The 24,773-nt window shown below is 43.4% G+C and overlaps 1 protein-coding gene across 7 annotated transcripts in view; it reads left to right on the plus strand.

Annotated features, from left to right (window-relative positions):
* STARD13 (StAR related lipid transfer domain containing 13) overlaps window positions 1-24,773 on the plus strand; it is a 263,932-nt gene that overhangs the window by 222,922 nt on the left and 16,237 nt on the right. For all 7 annotated transcript variants that reach the window (XM_044284955.1, XM_044284956.1, XM_044284954.1 and 4 more), the window contains 4 exons: window positions 9,531-9,594; window positions 13,690-15,011; window positions 18,168-18,341; window positions 18,430-18,589. In XM_044284955.1, the coding sequence (XP_044140890.1) occupies window positions 9,562-9,594; window positions 13,690-15,011; window positions 18,168-18,341; window positions 18,430-18,589 (1,689 nt within the window). In that variant the 5' untranslated portion in view covers window positions 9,531-9,561. The remainder of the gene's footprint in view (window positions 1-9,530; window positions 9,595-13,689; window positions 15,012-18,167; window positions 18,342-18,429; window positions 18,590-24,773) is intronic.

Consider the following 24,773-nt stretch of genomic DNA (forward strand, 5'->3'; position numbering starts at 1 on the left):
TGTAAACCTTTTAGACATAACTGCATGTGAATTTTGCAGCAATCCTACATTACTGGGAGATCGACCAGTTGTGAGAATGGGTGTCCTATGACCCCCAATTTAGTGGAGCAGTGTTCGCACCACCACAATTTTCAAAGTCTCTGAAACTGACAAATACAGCCAAGTGCTGTAATCTGCAATCACTATCAGTCCTGTAGAAACTGAACTGCACATGCAGCAGCGCACATGCACGACCACTGCTCTAGTCAAACGGTGGGCACATAAAATGCTGATTCTTGGGATTGGTGGGTCCCCCCTGGTTCACACTGCCGTTATGAGTACACCCTGCCGGAGCTCTCGGAGTCCAGCATTGCCCGGTGTTACCAGAATGCCCGCCAGCCCCATTTACTGTGATGGGGTCTGGACAAAAACTATCCGCTGAACAGTATAATGACCACTGTGAACAATATACAGGTATACTGTGATGCATTATTTCAGCTTTGGTGGCAAATGCAAATGGAGATTATCCAAAGTTTAAAAAAAACACCCCTTCATGGTTCCTTTTCAGAGATGAACGATCAGTGGGTTGAAAAGTAGCGCGGCAAGGGTCTGTTGATCATTTCCCCCTACCAGACTGTTGTACCAATGGGTCGTTGTCTCTAACGGCCAAGTGGAATGATTAAAGAGGTCGTTCAGCCATATAATATTAGAATGATATTCTAAATATTAGAATGAACAATGCCCACCTTACCGACCCCCCCCCCCCCCCGGCCATTCTGAGGTATCCTGGGGTCCCTCCCCTCCCGGGATCCCTCTCAACATAGATATTTGGCCACTACAGCCAGTCACCTGCTGTAGTTGGACAGTGTACACACAGGACATACCATCAGTACGATCGGATATGCTACTAATATATCAAATCATGAGAACAGATCTAAATAGGCTCCAAAGGGGCCTTCAGGCCTTGGTCAAAGCTTGGGCCCACCAGTCCTTAGATGGGCGAGTCTGGCCTCCCCATTGCCAGCACCATAGTGATTGTGGAAGGGGTTCCCATGAGGTAATCGTTGCACAATCACCGTGATGTCCATGTATAGTGTTTTACGCAGGTTGTTATTGTTTGCTTCACTGTATTAACATCTGTCATGGACACTGACCTGCAATAACTTCTACATCTGGGATGTGTTTGTTACTAGCTCTTAGCCAGCTAATGCTTCACTTAGTAGGAGGAAGACACAAACCAGAAGTCAAGGACACAGTTGCAGCTTTTATTCATTATCGAGATGAAATACTAATATGCAAATCCTGAACACCTCAGGAAATCAATTAGAATAGACATGGATCCCAAATAATGCCCTAGGTCCTCATTCATTACACTGTCCATACAGTCAGGTCGGCGTAATTAGCTGTATAAATGCGTATCTACTGTCTGTGAAAAATGTGTAGTCACACCTAACACCGTCCTTCATGATGTGTAAATGGAGACCCCAGGAGACAAGGACATTGACACAAATGATCAGGGTGAGAGAAATACAGCACATGAAAAACTCATAACATGATGTCTGACTCTGAAACACGTTCATAAAATATTTAAGAACACAGTGGAACCGGCAAAGTTCCAGATTTAAACATTTCCAAGTCTATGAGGGTCTTCGGGCCTTGCATTGTGTCTCGCGTTGTGTGGGAGAAAGGAAATGACAATGGTTTCCACAAAAAGGTATTCCACACTATTGTCATCCCCATCGCCCTCAGAACCATTACATGCTTGATAATCTATAACTGCAAGATTCCGACCAGCTCTACTGTTTGCCTTAGGACTCGTGCACAGGAACGTGTGCCTCCTTTCCCATGCATTGGGGACCCCAAATTGCGGTCCCCAATGCACGGGCACCATCCATGTGGCTGACGCAGATAGATGCAGACCCATTCAACTTGAATGGGTCCATAATCCATCCGCACAGCAAAAATATAGAACAGGTTCTATTTTTTTGCGGTGCAGAGGCACAGGCAGAAAACCACGTAAGCACTCCCTAGTGCTTCTGTGCGGTTCCATGCCTCCGTTCCGCACCTTCCGGATTGCGGACACATTCAAGTGAATGGATGCACATCCATAATGCGATGCACAGATGACTGGTGCCCGTATATTGCGGACCCGCTGTTTGCGGGCCCGGCCGATACACATTCGTCTACATGAGCCCTTAAAGCACCTACAATGCTGATCAAGGTGTCTGATCAGCACGTAGCACCTTATAGAGCAGGAGGAGCTGAGAAGATTTATATATAGTTTTGTTGGAAAAGATTCAGTAAAACGAATATTTTATTTACTTAACTCGCTGCTTTTCCTATGCTTAAGAGTCCAGGGGGTGGTCTTTCTATGACTTACAGTTTTCCCCATATAACTGCATACGGGTGAGGTTGTCGGTCATTACGTGGAACCATCCACTGGACTCCTAAGGACATAATGAGGCTACATGCACACGACCGTGGTGTGTTTTGCAGTCCGCAAATCATGAATCCGCAAAACATTTTGCGGAACGGCACTGACAACCTTTTAATATAACTGCCTATTCTTGTCCGCAAAGCGCGAACAAGAATAGGACATGTTATCATGTTATATTTTTTTTTGCGGGGCCACGGAACGGAGCAATGGATGCGGACAGCACCCGCATCTTTTGCGGCCCTATTGAAGTGAATGGGTCCACATCCGAACCGCCAAAACTGCGGCTCGGATGCGGACCAAAACAACGGCCGTGTGCATGAGGCCTTAAGTGAATGCCTCTGATACAACCAGTGGGAAGGTAGCTATACTATAACTCAATCTTCAACCTTTTAAAGATGACCAATAACTATGGTAAAATATGCAATGTAATCTGCAGGCAACATGTTATAGAGCAGGAGGAGCTAAGCAGATTAATATATATTTTTATGGGTAAAGATTCAGTAAAACTTGTAATTTCTACATTTGCATTCTTTTTCTGACTTCAGCTGTACACGGGGAAAAGTGGTGTAATCAATTATTCTCTGTATAAGAGAGTACACATGGATAGCGGTCAGTCACTGATAATTGTTAATGGGGGTGAATTCAATGCGTCACTACATGGGCTCCATAGAAGTCTATGGGCCTGTCTCAATTCCGTCCTCACCAGAGAGGAGAGAGAGCGCGATATTCAGAACGATCACAACCTTTGATATGTACAATCAAAAGAACACTGTTGGCACCACTGCGTGTCAGGTGGAGCTGTGTTTGGTTTTCACTCTGGTGGTGCTCAATGGAACAAAGAAGACATAAGCTAAATCCAATAGAAAGAGAAAAATAGTTCCCGGTACTCACCAGTCCATAAAAGTTTATTTTATTTCAATCCATTAAAACAGCGCTAAGGGGTAGCTCAAGCGGTACAATCAGATATAGTCTATGGCCAAGTCGTGTACACAGGTGCTTTTTTAAGGCATGACGTTACAAGAGTTGTGTGAAAAGTTAGTGATGCTTTAAGTTTAGAAAAAGCAGAGCTATAAATGTATAAATTACAAGTTTAGCAGAATCTTATCCTTTAAACCTATATATCAATCTGCTCAGCTCCTCCTGCTCTATAGCTAAAAGACTAGTAACGCTGGTTAGTGATGCTCTGTTCAATTGGATCTTGTAAAGAGCCCTTTAGTTTATCCCTGATCATTGGTACGGTTTGGCTTAGCTTTGGAAATCTTCTATTGCCATGTTTGGTACTGGTTGGCATAACCATGTAAATACCCTTGTGCCATGGTAGACACTGTTTGGCCTATCCGTGTAAATGTAGATTGATAATGAGTGGTCTACCTAAATGATTGGTACTGGTCTGTCTAGCTTTGAAAGTCCTCCACTGCCATGATTGGCATTTTCTAGTCTTTCCTAATAAATGGTCATTTATAATTACAGTTGAATGTTCCTTGAGGGCTCATGCACACGACCGTGATGATACAATAGGCCTTCTGTCAGATAGGAACTTGCTACATTGTAAATTACTATGATGCGATGTGTTTGAGTAAAAAAAACAAAAAAAACATTGTTTTTCCAGAAGATGAGTCCAACACACTCGCCATATTTCCTGGACCGAGCACGGTCATGTTCATGAGCTTTAGACCTGTAAATGTGCTGCTTACATATTTCATTATTGGTGTCTACTAGTTTTGTGATTGTATTGATGCAGTAAATGATCCAGGTTGATTGTAGTGCCACTGCTTCTGGAATTCTTCATTTGGCACATCCTCAAATATATATGATCTCATTGTATCGTTACCCTGTATCTTATCTAAAGGTTCCACAATCATGGAACTTCTTCTCTACCAGTTCTGGTTCTTATACTGATGCAACAACCTTCAGCTCTGCTAGAATCACATCCTATATAACTTTGGTAGCACAGCGTTTGGTTTGGAATGTTTGGACCATATGGAGACCCTGATTACTTGGAGCATGTAGCTAGCCATATAATGACCAAGAGAATGAATGGATCAAGAATCGGACTATGTAGGGCAACGGGGACTTATTCCAACTAATTTAAAATTGTCACTTGTGTCAGAAAGATGATCTTGAGCGAGATCGTCTTGTAAGGTGTTCACGTTTTGGTGGTCTGAAGACAGTTGATATGTCCGCCCGCCGATGGCCCTCTTGATGCAGTACTGACGCAATGACAGATGGGGCGCATATCAAAGGCAAACTATTTTAAACTGCCCGTCGTATACTAATGACTCCATGATACATTTTACTCAGCATGGCTTTCTCAAGGCAAAGGGAAGCTTCATGACATTGCTGTGGTATGTGATGAATAAATAGCAGCCACAATAAGAAACTTCGTTAAATTCCCTTTTTGTCTCATAACCTAATTTTTCAGATAATAAGAAAATAATTCAGAGATTATGGAGTTTGGGATACTATTGTGGAAAAAAAGAGATTTGTCTGAATTGTGGTTCAATGGTAAAGTGCATTACTGATAGAGCGTTCCAGTGAAACTGTGATAAGGCTTGTATTGTATATGTGAACCATTAGCTTATCTTTACGAGGTACTTTATCTGTTGGATGAGGCTGCTTTTTAAGTAGATTTAGGGTCCCTGCATACTGTAGTGCTTCATGAGGCTCTATAATCATGTAAAAGACCTTTATTACAATCAATTGTCATACATACATACTTTAGTACTGTGACGCAGCACAGGCCACGAGTCAGCACTCAATAAATTACAGTCGTCTTTGCGAGCATGGCATTGTTATGTAACGCACAGGCTAACCTACGCTATACATCGCAATGAATGCTACACTAGCATACCTATTCAATCATGTAAAAGACCATCATACTTACTCAGGTTGTCAGAGTGGAAGGTAGTGCGCTATAAACTCCCATTTCCACTTTCATATACAGGTGAAACTAGAAAAATTAGAATATCGTGCAAAAGTCCATTTATTTCAGTAATGCTAATTAAAAGGAATTGCATTAATTCAGCCTAAAATTAGAGTTTTGCGAAAAGGTTCAATATTCTAGGCTCAAAGTGTCACACTCTAGTCAGCTAATTAATCCATACCCCCTGGGCAAAGGGTACCTCAAAACTGAGACTTTGGGGTTTCATAAGCTGTAAGCCATAATCCTCCAAATTATCACAAATAAAGGCTTGAAATATCTCGCTTTGCATGTAATTAGTCTATCTCATATGTTAGTTTCACCTTTTAAATTGGATTATTGAAATAAATGAACTTTGCACAATATTCAAATTTTTTGAGTTTCACCTGTATTGCCTAATCTGCTGTAATTTGCATCAATTTTCAAAGATAGTAATAATGTCACAATCTGTAATTGTGTGATGTTTGTAGAAATGTATACATTGTTACCCAGCAGGTGTATAGTAACGCTACTACTATATAGAGATGTTATATGAGCCTAAGGGCTCTTTCACACTTGCGTTCTTTTCTTCCGGCATAGAGTTCCGTCGTCGGGGCTCTATGCCGGAAGAAACCTGATCAGGATTATCCTAATGCATTCTGAATGGAGAGAAATCCGTTCAGGATGCATCAGGATGTCTTCAGTTCCAGAACGGAACGTTTTTTGGCCGGAGAAAATACCGCAGCATGCTGCGTTTTTTGCTCCGGCCAAAAATCCTGAAGACTTGCCGCAAGGCCGGATCCAGAATTAATGCCCATTGAAAGGCATTAATCCGGATCCGGCCTTAAGCTAAACGTCGTTTCGGCGCATTGCCGGATCCGACGTTTAGCTTTTTCTGAATGGTTACCATGGCTGCCGAGACGCTAAAGTCCTGGCAGCCATGGTAAAGTGTAGTGGGGAGCGGGGGAGCAGTATACTTACCGTCCGTGCGGCTCCCGGGGCGCTCCAGAGTGACGTCAGGGCGCCCCAGGCGCATGGATGACGTGATCGCATGTCATCCATGCGCATGGGGCGCTCTGACGTCATTCTGGAGCGCCCCGGGAGCCGCACGGACTGTAAGTATACCGCTCCCCCGCTCCCCACTACTACTATGGCAACCAGGACTTTAATAGCGTCCTGGCTGCCATAGTAACACTGAACGCATTTTGAAGACGGATCCGTCTTCAAATGCTTTCAGTACACTTGCGTTTTTCTGGATCCGGCGTGTAATTCCGGCAAGTGGAGTACACGCCGGATCCGGACAACGCAAGTGTGAAAGAGCCCTAAATCTAGTGTCAGAACTTCTGTACTATCAGATGCCAGATGAAGGAACTGTAAGGATACTTTCACACTTGCGTTGTTAATTCCAATATTGAGATCCGGCAGAGCATCTGAATAACGGATCCGTTTTGATTTTACACATCAGGATGCATCCTTTCGGTTAGGCTGGGTGACAGGTCTGTTTTTTTTAGGCTCCGTCACTATTGACTTAAGGCTTATGCACACGACCGTATGTATTTTGCGGTCCACAAAAAAACGGATCCGCAAAAAATATGGATGACGTCCGTGCGGATTCCGTATTTAGCGGAACAGAAATGCTGGCCCTCAATAGAACAGTCCTATCCTTGTCTGTAATGCGGACAATAATAGGACATGTTCTATTTTTTGCAGAACGGAAATACAGACACACGGAAACGGAATGCACACGGAGCAACTTTGGTCTTTTTTGCGGACCCATTGAAATAAATGGTTCCGTATACGGTCCACAAAAAACGGAACGGACACGGAAAGAAAATACGTTCGTGTGCATGAGCCCTTACATTGTTTTCAGTAGCAGATCAGTTTTTTGTTTTGTTTTTATGAACAGACACAAAACCGCAGCTTTCAACGGTTTTGTGTCCGGTCACAAACCGGAATGCTGCCAGAACGGAAGACAGCCTGATGCATCCTGATCAGATCTCTTTCCATTCAGAATGCCTGAGGACTAGACGGAAACATTTTTTTTCCAGTATTGAGATCCTCTGCTGGATCTCAATACCGGAAAACAAGAACGCAAGTGTGAAGTATCCTTAAAGAGTAACTACACTTTCTTTTCCACTCAGATAGACTGTGTAAGTGAATAGTAATAACTTACTAATATACTTCATTCACCTGTTCCTTTCTTTTCCCTGCATACATTCTGCCCCAAAAATCCTTTTTTTCATCATCCGTTGCAGTCTCTAAACTTGTCATCCACCGCCAATTTAATTTTGTCTTCGTCTCCAAGGACTCTGAAGACGATTTTTAAACTAGATGTGCTTGGTATTGCAGCTCTGACCCATTCACTTCAATGGAACTGAGCTGCAACTAGGCCACATGACTGATGTACGGTAACTACACATTGTCTAGGAAGAGCTGATCAGCGGGGGCCCTGGGTGTCGGGCCCAGCCGATCTGATACTGATGGCCTATCGTTAGGATAAGTCATCAATATAAATTGCCGGATACCCCTTTAATTGCGTCCGGTTTAAATGTCTTCAGACGCTCGGCTGCTCCTCTGTGCAAGTCCTCATGCACGCGATCATGTCCGTATTGCGGTCCACAAAACACGGATCCACTAAATATGGATACGTTCAGAGAGCAATCTGCATTTTCTCACCCCCATTCTTAGAAATTACTATTCTTTTCTGTAAAACAGAGAAGGATAGAAAATCTTCTATAATTTGCGGAGCGGACACACGGATGAGGACAGCACATAGACATCTGTGTGCTGTTTTTTTTTTTTTGCAGACCCATTGAAATGAACAGGTCCGTGTGCAATCTGCAAAAAATATAGATCAGACATGGATACGAAATATGGGTATGTGCATGAGGCCTAAAGGTGGTCTATATAATTATATATATATACACACTCATTGATGATATGGCTACATGTCTATCTGAGAATGAGCAGAGCCTCTTTGGTGGCAAAAAACTCAATATTGCACCTACTTGAGTATTCGTCATAGTAGCTGACCATTGCTACCACTGCCAGGAGCCCGACAGCAGCTTGTCCTCCCTCCTTGAGAACATATCGGACATTCACCATTAGTGGAAGATGTGAGACCACCCCAAGCACGTTAGTTGATCGACCAGTCCCAGCGACATCATCAGGTTCCCCTGACCTTCATTGAATATCTGTCATCATCTTTACAATCAGGGGCATGATAGGAATCATTCATAAAAATGCCATATGGATCTACTCTACTCTAGGAGCATCCATTCTAGGGGAGAATAATTTCATCCTACTGTACTCCGACATACGTAGCACCCTATGACGAGACATGAAGTGCCGCCATACTGTGGAGCAGCAGGAAATCCTGAACTTGGACAGGTGGCCCAAGGATAAAGATATTCTATAATAACGTATAATTTGCTAAAATTCTATAAATGAGTATATTAACTCTTTTATAGCTGCGTAACCTAAACGCTATTATATAGTAAATGTAAATATCATTACAGTCAAGATTAAAAACAATGTTATGCAGCAGAAGAGATTTGAGGCTAAATCCGCAATCATCCCCAGTAAATGAAATCTTAATCCGCTGCAATGGTTTGCATGCCGCAGCCATCTGGCATGAACTTGTAAATGAATGGGTTCAATGGCTGCAGATAACCTCTCATAGATATGCTAAGGAGCAAGAGAAAGGCTGACGGGCTTAGCTGCACACAAATGATTTTGCAGAACATTGTGATCTAATTAAGACCCACTTATAGAATGTGATCTGCAGTGATTACATGCTGATTTGCAAACGCATTACACCACAGTCAGGCACATGGACCTGGGTTGGTCACATGACCAGTGACCACTGTAATTGGATCCCTGGGCCAAGTCAAGCCACTCCCCCCTCCCGACTTGATGAATAGAAGGTTAGCCCCAGAATTCACAGCGCATTCAGAAAAGGTTAAAGCAGCTCCAGCCGATGATCATGCCAGTAGATAAACATTTGCAGAGGATTTTAGGCTAAATGTCAGCAATAGTTGTTGCCAAGTCACACTGAGGAAACGTGGACAGCTCCTTTAAGCATTTGGATTTTGTGTGAACACCATAGAGGAGATGAGAGGCCAGGCTTGGAAGGACTGGAAAGTTGGCAAACGGCAAGAGATCCTTGTCTTCCGTCAGTCACGTAATAATTCAAGGCTATGTCTTTGCTTCCAGACGGCTGAACACGTTGAACAAGTGTGCATCCATGAAACTCGATGTCAGCCTCCAAAGGAAGAAGGTAAGTGCGTTCCAAGACACGTTCCGCTGACTGTTCGTAGGTAGAAAGCTGAGTGGATGGAGCAGTTCTCTTGGCTGCTCCAAAACCATTGTGTGTACTGGATGACTTAGGGTTTATGGCAGAGGTGTCCAACCTGGAGCTTTTCAGTTGTTGTCCCATACCCTCATCATGCAGTGATAGCCTGAATCTATGGTGGGTGGTTTAATTTTGTACTATTCTCTATGTACGCCACACTATGGGGGAGAGTTATCAAGATTGACGTACCCATACGCCCAGGGTTGGACTGGCACACCAGAGTACCAGGAGATACTCTGGTGGGCTCAAGCTCCCACAATAATAGACCCCTAATAAAACAAAGAGTGGGCCCTCAGAATTATTTTCTCTGGTGGACCCAAGGAACTTCAGTCCAACACTGCATGCTCCAGCCTTTATCTCCCTGTATGCACCACAATAGTCCCTCTATGAGTCAGGAATCTGTGTACATATGTATTAGGCTACTTTCACACTCGCGTTTGGTGCGGATCAGTCATGGATCTGCACAAACGCATCCGTTCAGATAATACAACTGTCTGCATCCGTTCAGAACGGATGCGTTTGTATTATCTTTAACATAGCTATTGAACACCATTGAAAGTCAATAGGGGACAGATCCGTTTTCTATTGTGCCATATTATGTCCCCATTGACTTGCATTGTGTGTCAGGACGGATCCGTTTTGCAAGCAGCGTTTTGGTGTCCGCCTCCAAAGCGGAATGGAGACAGAACGGAGCCAAACTGATGCATTCTGAGCGGATCCTTATCCATTCAGAATGCATTAAGGGCAAAACTGATCTGTTTTGGAGCGCTTGTGAGAGCCCTGAACGGATCTCCCAACCGGAAACCAAAATGCCAGTGTGACAGTAGCCTTAATGATATACAGCTGGCAGGTATAGCACTACAAAACCTTAAAGGGGTTGGCTCATCTCAGATATTGATGTCATACCACTAAGATGTACCATCAGTGTCACGTTTGATCTGCTCCTATCTCTAGAACAGGGTCCCCAAAGTGAATGGGGAGCAGTCACGCATGCGTGGCCACCCTCATTTCACCGCTTTGGGAGTTCCGAAAATAGCCAAGTACCGACTCGGCTATTTCTAACAGTCCCATAGCGGTGAATGGAGCGCTCACTTACTTTTTTGGGAAATCCTATAGTGATGAGTGGAGAGCAGTCTGCTCGCTTGCCGTGTACTCTCCTTGACTTTTGCGTCCCCATCCTGGAGATAGGAGCGGACCTATCTGACATATATCCTAGTGATATTCCATGAATGTCTGAGATAAGGCAACCCCTTTAATTATTTTCATAGATAATAAATGTACTGACTCTGCACTGCAGAATTTTGTCCAGGTTATGCAATAAAGGGGTTATCCAATAGTACAAACACCCCCCACAATGCCCGGGCCCCTCCTATAGACGATACTTTCCTGGTTCTCGGCACCCGCGTCCCTCTGGATCCCTGCACACCCATCGCTGCCAATAGCAGGACACTACAATGGGGACCATCCTCCCTAGCATCTCGGGTGATGCGGGGTAATTATGATCTGTAGCAGGGGCCTGGGCATTGTGGGGGGCATTTTTACTACTGGATTCCCCCTTTAAAGAAGAGCTTTTACCTCTCCAGACATGTCTGTTTTAGTTACTGCTTGTATTCTCCCTGGAGAATCTCTTCCTATGTTATGCCGTTCCTATATTATTCCTGCTAGAAGTTATGAAATATGAATGAATTACTAGCATTTTACAATGAAGGTCCAGAAGGGTGTTAACAGTAGGGGGGTGTCTCTGCACAATCTGACACTGGCAGAACTAATTGGATAGTGTTAGACTGTGAAGGGATACATCATCAACTGGTAACACCCATCTGGACCATCAATGCAATCTGCTAGTAATTCTTTCTTAACTTTTGGCAGGAATAATAAAGCAATGGCATAACATAGATTCATAAGAATAGTGCTCCAGAATGGTTATTACAAGGGGGGTGCAAATAGTTGCTAAAACAGACATGCCAGGAGAGGGGACAGGTCCTCCTTAAATCAGTACATGGATGTAAGAAAAAAAGTCTTTTTACAAAATTAGTCAAATTAGGCTTCATGCACATGACCGTGCCATTTTTTGCGGTCCGCTGATCCGCAAAAAACGGAAGTCGCCCGTGTGCCTATTGTAGAAATGGCTATTCTTGTCCACAAAACGGACAAGAATAGGACATGCTATATTTTTTTTTTTGCAGGGCATAGGAACGGAGCAACAGATGCGGACAGCACACGGAGTGCTGTCCGCATCTTTTGCGGCCCTATTAAAGTGAATGGGTCCACATCCAAGCCGCAAAAACTGCGGCTCGGATGCGGACCATAACTACGGTCGTGTGCATGAGGTCTTAGGGCCCATTCACACGACCGTATGGCTTTGCGGATCCGCAAAACACGGACACCGGCCATGTGCGTTCCGCAATTTGCGGACCGCACATGGCCGCAACCATAATAGAAAATGCCTATTCTTGTCCGCGATTGTTGATAAGAATAGGACATGTTCTATCTTTTCTGCGGAGCAGCGGTATGGAATAACGGATGCGGACGGCACACAGTGTGCTGTCCGCATCTTTTGAGGGCCCATAGAAATGAATGGATCCGCAGACCTTCCGCAAAATTGCGGAACGGCTACGGACCCGTACATACGTTCGTGTGAATGGGACCTTAGTCAAATAACTTTTTTTTCTTTGTGCACTAGTGTCTTTGGAGTCTAATTTGTTATTCTGCCTCTTGACCACGTCTTGTTAAATGGGCTGCTCAATAGAAAAAGAGTTCCTAATTAACATTAATGAAATTTAGTGTAGAGGAAATAATTAGCATCACCAGAGCCAGAGCCGCTGGTGTGGATTACCTGAGTCCTTTCCTGTCTGTCAGACAGACTGCCGAGATTTGAAGTGTCAGTAAATCGATTAGTTACCCATTAAAATTGCATAACTTGTAAAGTGGGGCATGTAGATGGACAGAATGTGTTGAATTTATAACATCAAATAAGCAAAATGTCATAGAAATGAAATCCCATTCAATGTAAAATTTTCATAAATTTCAAGATTATTACATTTGGGTTAATTACAAAATCATTAATGTTATCAAAATTGAATTATCTACCATAGCATTACTACTGTACCTGAGACCTTGGGATCCCTGAGGCCCTATAACTATAGGCATAATGATGCTGTTATTAAAAGATTTTTCAGGAAAATACTGTAAATGCCTATCATTAGGGCCCATCTACACGGGTCAGTACACATGGCAATGATCTGAAGTAAACCATTGGTTCCCAATCGTTCCTTGCTGGTTTAAGCTGCATCCATAAACAATTAGATGACCCAACAAATGAGAATTTTGCATAATGTTGAGTGATCGGCAGCACACTTACACACAGGGACATAACTAGGGCCCCATAACAAATGTTTGAACAGACCCCCCTTCCCAGCAATCCCCCTCTTTCAGCTAGTCAAGACCACCCACGCTCGCTAGACGACCACACACCCACAGAATTTATGCCCCCTTACTGCCCCCAGTATAACTCCCCCTTAGTACTCAAACACAGTAGAATGCCCTTAGTTTTCAATCACAGTAGAGTTCACCCTTAGTGCCCCAACACAGTAGTTATGCCCCTTTAATGCCCCCAAACAGTAGTTATCCCCCCTTAGTACCCCACAGAGTCGATTTGTCCCTTAGTCACTCCACACAGTAATGGTCCCCCCTCAGTGCTCCTTTTACATAAGTGAAGCCCTTGTGGTGTAAAAAACAAACAAAAAACTGTAATACTCACCTAGCCCTGTTTCCCCAATGAAGAACGAAGAACATCCACCTCTCCCCAGCAGGCGTGATGCAGTGACGTCATGGCATCTGATGAGTGGGAGAGTGGGCAGGCCAGAGAATGATGCTTGGCCTGTGCACTATTCACTCAGCCCAACAGGCGCAATGATGTCACCTCATCACGCCTGTTGGGAGAGCACAGGCCCGTGGAATGAGGCCTAGGCCGTAGTAGATGTAATATTAAGGATGTAACATTGTCTTTCCTGTTTTTAGAGTGAAGATTCAGATGAAGAAGATCTTTGCGCAATCAGTGACAAATGGACATTCCAAAGATTCAGTCGTCGATGGTCTCGGGTGGATGACATTGATACACTGCTCGGAAGATCAGAAAGACTTGGGTCATCCGGGGACATGAAAAACACGACAAGTAGTGAAAGTGTGCTGACAGATCTCAGTGAGCCTGAAATATGTTCTATTCACAGTGGAAGTAGCGGTGGGAGTGACTGCAGATGTGCTTCCAGTGATACGTTTGAGTGTAATGACACAATGTGCGTGCCAGATTCCAACTCATATTGGCCAAGAGATATCTCAGATGGTAAATTAAATGTAAAGACTGATAAATCACATACAAAAGCAAAAACACTTCTAAAATGCATGGGTACTCTTCGCGGCAAAGGAGCCCATGGGAAACTGAAAGGACCACCTAAAGCGGTAGGTTTAATAATTAGTGAGCCTATTCTGCAACTGGAGCCCGAATCTGTAAAATCAATGAACTGTGTTCAGATAGGTAATGGACCAGTAAATGACTCCATTATGGACTTTAAGGTAACTGGAAACTTGGACTCAAACTCAGAAACAAGAACAATTAATGAAAGCACTTCAAGTTTAAAAAATGCTGAGGTTTCTGAATCAAACAAACGTGCCGGCATGTACCTGGAGGACGTTGACCTCTTCACAATGACTGGGATACGGGCTAAACCCAGCCAGAATCATAAAAATGAATTTCATTCCCAAGAGGATCTGGTTGTATATATTCCAAAGGACCACAAGCCTGGAACATTTCCAAAAGCAATATCTATTGAAAGCCTCTCACCTTCTGAGAATCTCGGGGGTGTAAACTGGCGAGGTGCAAGCATATCACTCAGTGGGCAAAAGGGACTTTGTGTCAAAGAACCAAGACCTTTATCTTCAAGATGTCCAAGAGGCAGCAGGCTTAGTGTATATGATAATGTTCCAGGATCCCATTTGTATGCCAGCACTGGAGATCTCATGGACCTGGAAAAAGATGATCTTTTCCCCCATTTAGATGATGTACTACAACATATCAATGGACTTCAGCAGTCCGTTGACCATTGGTCAAAAGATATTATGCCAGAATTGCAAGACGACAATGTATCGCTGTTCCAGATTCCCACCCCAGTATTCCGTACACCAAATCCAGTAGGCGGAGACTTTGAAGGAAATTCTATATCCGATGGAAGGACAACCCCGAGTGATTTGGAAAGAGATGCGGCATCTCTTAATGAGTCAGATGCAACAGGAACAAGAGAAAGAAGAGACTCAGGAGTTGGAGCATCTCTTACGAGAACAAACAGGTACAATCTTCTCTTTTGCTCGAAACCCACCTAGTTTTGAAGAAGACCCGTCACCACTCCTAACAAGTTTTTTTTTCTAAATAATTGTATTCTGCATAAATACACAATTCTGCAGCATTTATTCTCACAACTCTATGTTGTGCCATTCCTACTAGTAATTTATTAATAAAGCTGCAGTCGGATGTGTGTGGGGTGTGTGTCCTTGCACAGTCTGACATTGGCAGCACCAACTGGACAGTCTCAGACTATGCAGGAACACCCCCCAACTGGTAACACCCATTTGTACACTTATTTATAACATTACAGCAGGATTTTATTTATTTTTTTATTTTATTTTCATTGTCATAACATAATTCAAAACAAACAATAAGACAATTTCCATATTTTATCAAATCACCCACCCTACAATACAAAAAATATAAACCCTCACTCTCAGCCCAAACAATCCTCCCATACAATGCTTAACTTATCCCTACACCATGGATTCCAAATAACAAATGTAGAAAGTTTCTTCTTCTTCCTATAATTATTTTTTCCAAATGTACAATTTTTTTGGGGGCTATAAGATGCACCCCAGTTTTAGAGGGAAAAAAATTATACTTATTAAATCTTCATTAAAGGGCACCTGTCAGCAGATTTGTACCTATGACACTGGCTGACCTGTTACATGTGCACTTGGCATCTGATGACATCTGTGTTGGTCCAATGCTCCTATGAGCCCACATTACTGAAAAAAATGAGGTTTTAATATATCTGTGGGGGCGTGGTGATTGACAGGGCCAGATGTGATGATGTTTTCACTCTCTGGCCCTGTCAGTCAAAGTGCAGAAGGTGAAGCAGTTGCAGAGAGAGCAGGAGGAACGGCAACGCGCCCGTTGCTCCTAGAGGCTCATTTGCATGTATTAAAATATAATTTTCTCAGCAATGTGGGCACATATGAAAATTGGACCAACACGGATGCCTTCAGCTGCCAAGCGCACATGTAACAGGTCAGCCAGTTTCATAGGTAGAAATTTGCTGACAGATGCCCTTTAAATGAGATTATATTCATCAGACCATTCAATACTTCAGGAACTTCCACTAACTTACAATGATTCTGATCCTCAGCTTTGCAGGCATTCAGAAATTTCAAGTAATAAAACAAACCTCCAGGACCTAAATTATATTTTCCATTCAGACTTTCCCGGTCCAATACTCCTATTTCTCCCAACATTTAGTCCAAATAAATAACTCCCTTCCTCTCCCAGAACTCAGCATCTTCTGTTCTATTTAATTCTTGTAAATGGATATTACTCCACGTAAACCTAAATACCCCTTCAACCAAATATATCATCTTAATTAGTTGCCAAACATTATACATCAGCTCCAGAATTTTCCTGCTCAGACGATACCATAGTTTTATAAAATTGTAGAAGGAATATTCGAAGAATGGCACAACGTGAAGTCATAAGAATATTGTTATTACATGGGGAATGCAAGTATTTACTTTAAACAGACATGTCAGGAGAGGTGAAAGCTCCTCTTTATATGTATTCTCATTCTCTTCATCTTCAAAAAATATAATCCCTTCCCTCAAATGTCCCCATGACATAGACGACTCAACTGCTATTATGTCCAGTTATCATTATTGGCCTTTATACATATACTAAAAAATGTACCTGCGCTTCCTGGGTATAAAGGGGTGCTGTATGATGTGTATACTCTATATATCCTCTATACACAGTCTTCTGATAATGGCTCATAACATAACAACCATGAGTGAGTGCTGTATTATGTATATACTGTATATATCCTCTGTATACAATCCTCAGAGAGTGGCTAACATAGAACAACAGTGAGCGAGTGCTCTATGATGTATATACTGTATATATCCTCTGTATACAATCCTCAGATAATGGCTCTTAATATAACAACAGTGAGCGAGTGTTGTATTATGTATATAGTGTATATATCCTCTGTATATAATCCACGGATAGTGGCTGATAACAGTGAGCGAGTGCTGTATTATGTATATACTGTATGTCCACTGTACACAATCTTCTGATGATGGCTGATAACATAACATTTAGGAGTGAGCGAATCGAGCTTCCTATCCAAGATCCAAAGTCGATTTCTTTCCCAACTTTGTTTTAATCTTTTAATCCATTCTTCCTTGCAAAAGTCTTCCAGTTCTGTGAAATTCCTGGGCCGTCTTACTTCTACTGCTCTTTGTGAGGTCTATCCATAGATTTTCAATGATGTTCAGATCAGGGGACTGTGAGGGCCATGGTTTAAACCTGCAGGTTGCTCCTTTTGAGGTAGTCTATTGTGGATTTTGAGGTTTGTTTAGGATCATCCATTTGTAGAAGCCATCCTCTTTTCAACTTCAGCTTTTTTATAGTTGGTGTTATGTTTGCTTCCAGAATTAGCTGGAATTTCATTCAATCCATTCTTCACTCTAACTGTAAAATGTTTCCTGTGCCATTGGCTGCAAGACAACCCCAAAGAGTTCTATTTTAACCTCATCGGTCCACAGGACTTGTTATCAAAATGCATCAGGCTTGTTTAGATGTTCTTTTTTAAACTTCTAATGTGGAATGATGTGGTGAGGATGCAGGGTAGGTTTTCTTCTTATGACTCTTCCACGAAGGCCATATTTATGCATATTTGTGCATATTTGTGTTTCGCTGAACAGTAGAACAATGTACCACAATCTTCCTGAAGGTCTTTTGCAGTCAAGCGGGGGTTCTGATTTTCTTTTCTAGCAGTCCTATGAGCAGCTGTCTGAAATGTTTCTTGGTCTTCCAGACCTTTTATTGACCTCCGTTGTTCCCGTTAACTGCTATTTCTTAATTACATTTCGAACTGAGGAAATGGCAAACTGAAAACTCTTTGCTATCTTCTTAAAACCTTTTCCTGCTTTGTTGGCCTCAACCATTTTCATTTTCAGGGTGTTAGGCAGCTGCTTCAAAGAACTCATGGCATTTTACATATGTGCCAAATTTAAGGTGAAATGGTTCAGGCTTTTGGATTTATATAGAGGACAAACAGACATTCACTTTTATAGTATAGATTCATAGATATGTTTATATAAGAAAATGAGATATGTCATGGATTTTATTCTTTATTTGCCTCATTGTATTGACAGCTGTTTCTAACCTAAATATTTTCCTGTAGACATTTGAGGTGGCACAGTTTTCAGGCATCTCACCAGCTGAGCAGGTCTCTGGCATCACTTCAAATCAGCAACCAGTCTGCGAGCCAGCTCAATCTGCTGCAAAAGTTCTCCCTGTTACGGCTGACCGCCATCATGGAAAAATATTCCATGTCAAACAAACATGGGTGGACATGGTGAGTAGCTAAGCTTAATACTGTGTGCTCGCATTCATTACTAGGTAGGCAGCTTTTTACATAATTCTTTGTTCCATCTCAATTTAAGGTCTGTACCAAAATTTATGAAGAGAATGAAGGGCCCTGATTACAAGGATAAGAATGTTTTTGGTGTACCCCTGATGGTTCATGTGCAGAGAACTGGGCAACCATTACCACAAAGCATTCAGCAGGCGTTACGGTTCCTGCGCAGCAACTGCCTTGATCAGGTAAGAACAATGCTACCGTGTAAATGTCCTACTAGCATGTGCAACTGTCAAGTTAAGCTGTTGAGTGGCGTTTTAGATAGCTGTCAGCCAAACATACACCCGTGGCTGACCTGACGACCGTGATCCTCTCGACCCCCATACACCTCCACACTTGACATGGCCGACCATGCATGTGTCCTAAATGAGGAGAGAGGAGCAATCGGCTGCAAGACACATCTGCCATAATTGAGAAAGTTGGATCACTCCCATACGCATTAGTTGGATACCAAAATCAGCAAGTTTGGCCGCCATTAATTTAAAGGTAGACTGCTTTGCGCTCATTACAATGGTACCTTTATTTGTTATGTCCCTCGCCGAGATCTTCAAAAAAAGACTTTTTAAACTTATGCTAATTTAGTTCGGCAAGTGCCCAGGAGAAGCGTTACTTCAGCAAGTGCCCAGGCCCCTCGGCGATGTACCCAGAAAACCACACCTCTTTCACCCCTCTGGTCCGCCCTTGTTTCCTACTATTCCTACTATGAGGTTCAGCAAGTGCCCAGGGGCGGCTTTACTGCAGCAAGTGCCCAGGCCCCTTCGGCAATGTGCCCAGAAAACCACACCTCTTTCACCCCTCTGACCCGCCCTTGTTTCCTGTTACCTCCCCCTCTCCATCCAAGATCTCGCGCCTGTGCCGATCCCCACTTGTCCCACACCTGTACACTGCTGTGCCCTTATGGGCAGAGGAACAGGTAGTTGGACTGCGCATGCGCCGGCAGCGCAGGTGCGAGATCTTGGATGGAGAGGAGGAGGTAACAGGAAACAAGGGCGGGTCAGAGGGGTGAAAGAGGTGTGGTTTTCTGGGCACATTGCCGAGGGGCCTGGGCACTTGCTGCAGTAAAGCCGCCCCTGGGCACTTGCCGAACCTCATTAGCATAGGTTTAAAAACTCTTTTTTTAAAGATCTCGGCGAGGGACAGAACAAATAAAGGTTCCATTGTAATGAGGGAAAAGGAGTCTATAACCTGATCTGAGCTGTCTAAAAGGCTGAGATAAGGTGACAGACTCCCTTTAATGTGTATGGTCAGCTTTAGCATGGAAGAACTAAAACCAACATTTATAACCAGTGTACCGTATCAGCACAAGAAAGATAAACGTAAGGGTGGCAAATGTCAAAACCATCAAACGGCAGAACATTTGCCAGTCCTGGAACCATCTGTAATACAGGGCAGTTGGCTGTCTTGGGTCACTTTACAAAACAGCTATTAAATTACAAGTTATAAGCCATATATACAAAAAAAAAAGCATAACGCACCGAGATAGAAATGTCAGATTGCTGCAGAACTTGGCACATAGTTATGACACAAGAAAGTATAAAGCCTCTTTCACACGAGCGTGGCGGATTGGCTCTGGATGTGTTTAGGATGCTTTCACCATTTTGCAAGCAAGTTCAGTCACTTTTGTCTGCGATTGCAGTTGTTCAGTTTTTTCCGTGTGGGTGCAATGTGTTTTGATGCGTTTTTTCACGCGCGTGATAAAAAACTGAAGGTTTACAAGCAACATCTCCTAGCAACCATCAGTGAAAAATGCATCGCATCCACACTTGCTTCCAGGGGCAATGTGTTTTTCACTGAAGCCCCATTCATTTCTATGGGGCCAGGGCTGCGTGAAAAACACAGAATATAGATCATGCTGCATTTTTCAAGCAGCGCAGAACTGATGCGTGAAAAAAAAACGCTCATGTACACAGACACATTGAAATGAATGGGGTCAGGATTCCGTGCAGGTGCTACGTGTTCACGTCCCGCATTGCAACCGCGCGGAAAACTCACTTGTGTGAAAGAAACCTAAAAGTGCTTCCTCCGCTGCCCTATAAAAAGGCTCTCAGAGTCTGCTTTTGAGTAGTTTACCTCTTGGTGAGAGATTGCTGACTGCTAAACATGCCTCTACAACGCACTAAAAGGCATTATGCCCAGATGACAGGCTTTGGACTGAGAAGCGGGAAGGTCATTTCGACGAATAGCCCACCAACTAGGCCATTCTGACCTAGCTGTTAGGAGGTGCTGGGAGCAAGGGTTACGTGAGGGCACCCACACATGGTGAACAGGCTCTGGATGGCCCAGATGGACCACTAGTAGAGAGGATCGTTTGATCCACTGACAAGCAGGAGCAGCTCCCATAGTTTTGTTGTCCACCATCCAGACACTCGTTGCACCTTCATTACACACTCCTCCCTCTGCCCAGAGCATTTTCAGGTGCTTAGCAGAAATACATTTTGTGTCAAGGTGCCCATTCTGTGTTCTGGAGTTGACAGCCAGCCACCATTGCTTTTATTTGCAGTGGTGTCATAAACAACGAACCTGGACTGCTACGGACTGGAACTATCGTCGTTAATGATGAATCCAGGTTGTTTTGTATCTGACGATGGTTGGGTTCTAGTATGGAGGCCTTGTGGTGTGCGCTACAATCCTGCCTTTGCTGTGGAGTGACACACTGACTTGGTTGGTCTGATAATCTGGGGAGCCATTGTATGCAACAGTCATAGTGATAGGAAGGACACTGGTAGCTCAATGATATGTGCAGGACATCCTGCCGCCACATGTGTTCCTCTCATGGAAGGGCTTCCAACTGGCATATTTCAACAGGATAATGATCACCCACACACAGCAAGGGTTTCTCAGGATTGTCTCTGCCAGATTGCAACACTTTCTTGGCCTGTCTGGTTGCCAGATTATCACCAATCAAGCATTTGTGGGACCACCTGGGATGCCAGGTTCTGCAACCTATGATTGTGCAGTATCTACAGACCCAACTGCAACATCTGTGGGAAATGCGTTGCAGGATACCATATGGAACTGGTATGCCTCCATGCCCAACCGTGTCTCATGTTGCTTTCAGGCTAGAGGTGTCCAAACAGGAGCCTATTTTCAGTTGTACAGTGTTCTCCAAAAAAAGTATACTTTGCCCTCTGATATTGTAATCGCTTCCATATATCATCATTACATTCACCCATAGTTTTATTCCATTCCAACAACTCTTTGGTGCATTATGTTTTTTATTGTCAATGAGTGGTGCATAGTATTTATACTGTAACATCATTGCAAAGGAAATGTATTAGGAGAACATCTCCAAAGTAAGCAATGACGAAAACCAAAAGTATTCACAGTGGTTTTCTATTGCTTAAGCAAACAAGGGAATGTCTTACTTTTCCAGCATGAGAAACCAGACGTCTGCTTACAAATGGACAACATGTAATCACTACAACCGGCCGTAAAAAATATTCTCCCACATGTTTACTGTATATTTCCGGGAAACAAATGCAGTACAACGACTAACGTGAGGGACGGTTCAATAAATAGTATGGTTTCCCTTCGACTAAAAGATCTTTGTCCTTATAAGAGAGATGGATACTGCTGGCTTTTATGTTGTCAAAACATAATGCAGATTGTGCTGCTCTCAGGACAATTAGAACAAGGATTTCTTAGTTCACTGTCCTCCCACACAATATAATTTTAGATCTGAGGTCTTGGGAGAGAGCATATAATTCCTCAGAGACATCTCAATGCGAGCAGAAAAAGCCACATTATAACTGCTGTCTCTCTGAGTGCCTTCAGACAGTGACGCATTCATATGTATGGAATGGCCAACCCTTTTATCTGTGAAAAATCTAGAGCAAAATTTCTGGAACGAAAAATGTCTCATTGTTATTACGAAAGGCATAGGATTTGGGTCTAAAAATAAGCTTGTGTGGTATTGTCACTGCCTGCCCTGTGAAAGATCTGAGAAGATCGGGTAGACTTGCAGCTCGTGAGTCTATCTGACAGGTCTTTCTGTGTTTCCTTTCTGTTTGTTGTTGTGGGCAGGATCCCACCTCTCCTCAGGACTCCCTCCTTCTCCACTGTGCCGGCTCAGGAGAACATGGTGAGTGCCGAAAGCGGCGCATGCCATGTTCTACTGAGATATGGCGATATAAACGAAATCTCTATCGTTGGCCAGATTTATATAGTTTATATCGCATATCGTCTATATCGCCCACCCCTAGTGGATCCTCTACTTCCCGATCGTCTCGTCTGGGTTTTTGGGGTTTACTAATTACTACAGAAAATGTATCCTGAATTATTCTACTGTTGTCAAGCCTTTGACCGATATGACCAAGAAAGGTGTGGATTTCTCAGTCTGGTCTGAAGAGGCATTACATGCTTTTTCTGCAATAAAGAAATGTTTCGCTTCTGCTCCCATTCTGGTGCAACCTGATGTTCTCAACCTTTCATTGTGGAGGTTGAAGTGGGAGTTGGAGCAGTTTTGTCGCAGGTTCCTTCTCCTGGCAAATGGCGCCCCTTTTTTTTTTTTTTACAAAAAACTCTTCTGCCGAAGGAATCTATGATGTTGGTAATAGAGAGTTGTTGGCCATTAAATTGACCTTTGAAGAATGGCATCATTGGTTAGAAGGAGTGATTCATCCCATTACGGTAATTACTGATCATAAGAATCTACCTGCAATCGGAAAAGCGTCTGAACCCAAGTCAGGCTAGATGGTCATTGTTTTTTACCTTATTTAATTTTGTGGTCACTTATCGCACTGGGGTAAAAAAACGTCAAGGCAGGTGCTTTGTCGTGTAGCTTTCCTGGGGGTGGAGATTCGGAGGATCCTGCTCCGATTTTAGCTGATGGGGTGGTGGTTTCCGCTCTTTATCCCGAACTTGAGGCAGAGTTGTTGGAAGCTCAAGGTGAGGCACCTGATTCCTGTCCTTCAGGGAGGTTGTTTGTTCCTTCTGGGCTTTGGCACAAGGTGTTCAAGGAACATCATGATACTGTCCTTGCAGGACACCCTGGGAGCAGATCCACTGTGGATCTAATTTCCCGGAGATTCTGGTGGCCAGGTTTACGTAAAGGTGTGGAGAGTAATGTGGCAGCCTGTGAGACCTGTGCACGTACCAAGGTGACTCATACGCAGCCTTCAGGATCTCTTCTTCCTTTGTCTATCCCGTCCCTGGATGCATTTGTCCATGGACTTCATCACTGATTTGCCTAGTTCCTCTGGGAAGACGGTGCACTTTATACCATTATCAGGTTTGCCCAATGCCAAAACTCTTGCGCAAGTGTTTATTGATAACATTGTGAAATTACACAGCATTCCCTCTGGTGTGGTGTCGGATAGGGGGACGCAATTTGTTTCCAGGTTCTGGAGGGCATTCTCTCTTCAGCTTTCCACCCTTAGTCGAACGGACAAACTGAGCGCACTAACCAGAATCTGGAAACTTATTTGAGGTGTTTTGTCCCTGAGAATCAGGAAGCGTGGTCTTCATTTTTGTCTTTGGCTGAGTTTGCCTTAAATAACCGTAGATAGGAGTCCACTGATAATTCACCATTTTTTGGTGCATATGGGTTTCACCCTCGGTTTGGTACCTGAAGAGGAAAGATTCTCTTCCTCACTGTCATCTATCTGGCGAAAGATTCAAGTCAATTTTAAAAAAAATGGGCGAAAGATATAAACGTATGGCTGACAAGAGACGTATGACTGGTCCGGACCTGTGTGTGGGTCATTTGGTGTGGTTGTCCACTAAGAACATTAAGTTGAAGGTACCCTCTTGGAAGTTGGGCCCAAGATTTATTGGTCCTTACATTGTAGCAATCTGTGGCTGAGAATGTTACTTTTACAGTCATGCTCCATATGTATGGGAATGTTTAGCTATTCCGTAAGTCAAGGGTAAAATAGAGTTCTAAGACAAGCATGACTTTGACTCAGATCAAGGGTAAGGGGAGCAATCCACCACCCAGGAAAGTCTGGAAGGAAACAAAACCAAATCTAACCTTCTGACACTTCTTTCCACCAATATGTGCAGGAGACTTGGGAGCCCACTGCACATTAGATGGTCAGCTGACATTACCCTAATGTATATGGCCACTTTAATGGGGCATTCTGCCAATTAATCTCTATGTGACATGACAGAAATAGCTGAGCTCTGTACTCTGCTATCTCCTGCAGTATCATGGAGAGGAGAGGAGTGGCAATGCGCATTTCTTAACATGCCGCTCTGTTCATCTTGGGGGCACTGTGGGGTGTGACTCCCATTGATCTAATACAGGCATCCTCAAACTGCGGCCCTCCAGCTGTTGTAAAACTACAACTCCCATAATGCCCTGCTGTAGGCTGATACCTGTAGGCTGTTGGGGCATGCTGGGAGTTGTAGTTTTGCAACAGTTGGAGG

This window comes from Bufo gargarizans, chromosome 3 (assembly GCF_014858855.1).
Source record: "Bufo gargarizans isolate SCDJY-AF-19 chromosome 3, ASM1485885v1, whole genome shotgun sequence".
Taxonomy (NCBI): domain Eukaryota; kingdom Metazoa; phylum Chordata; class Amphibia; order Anura; family Bufonidae; genus Bufo; species Bufo gargarizans.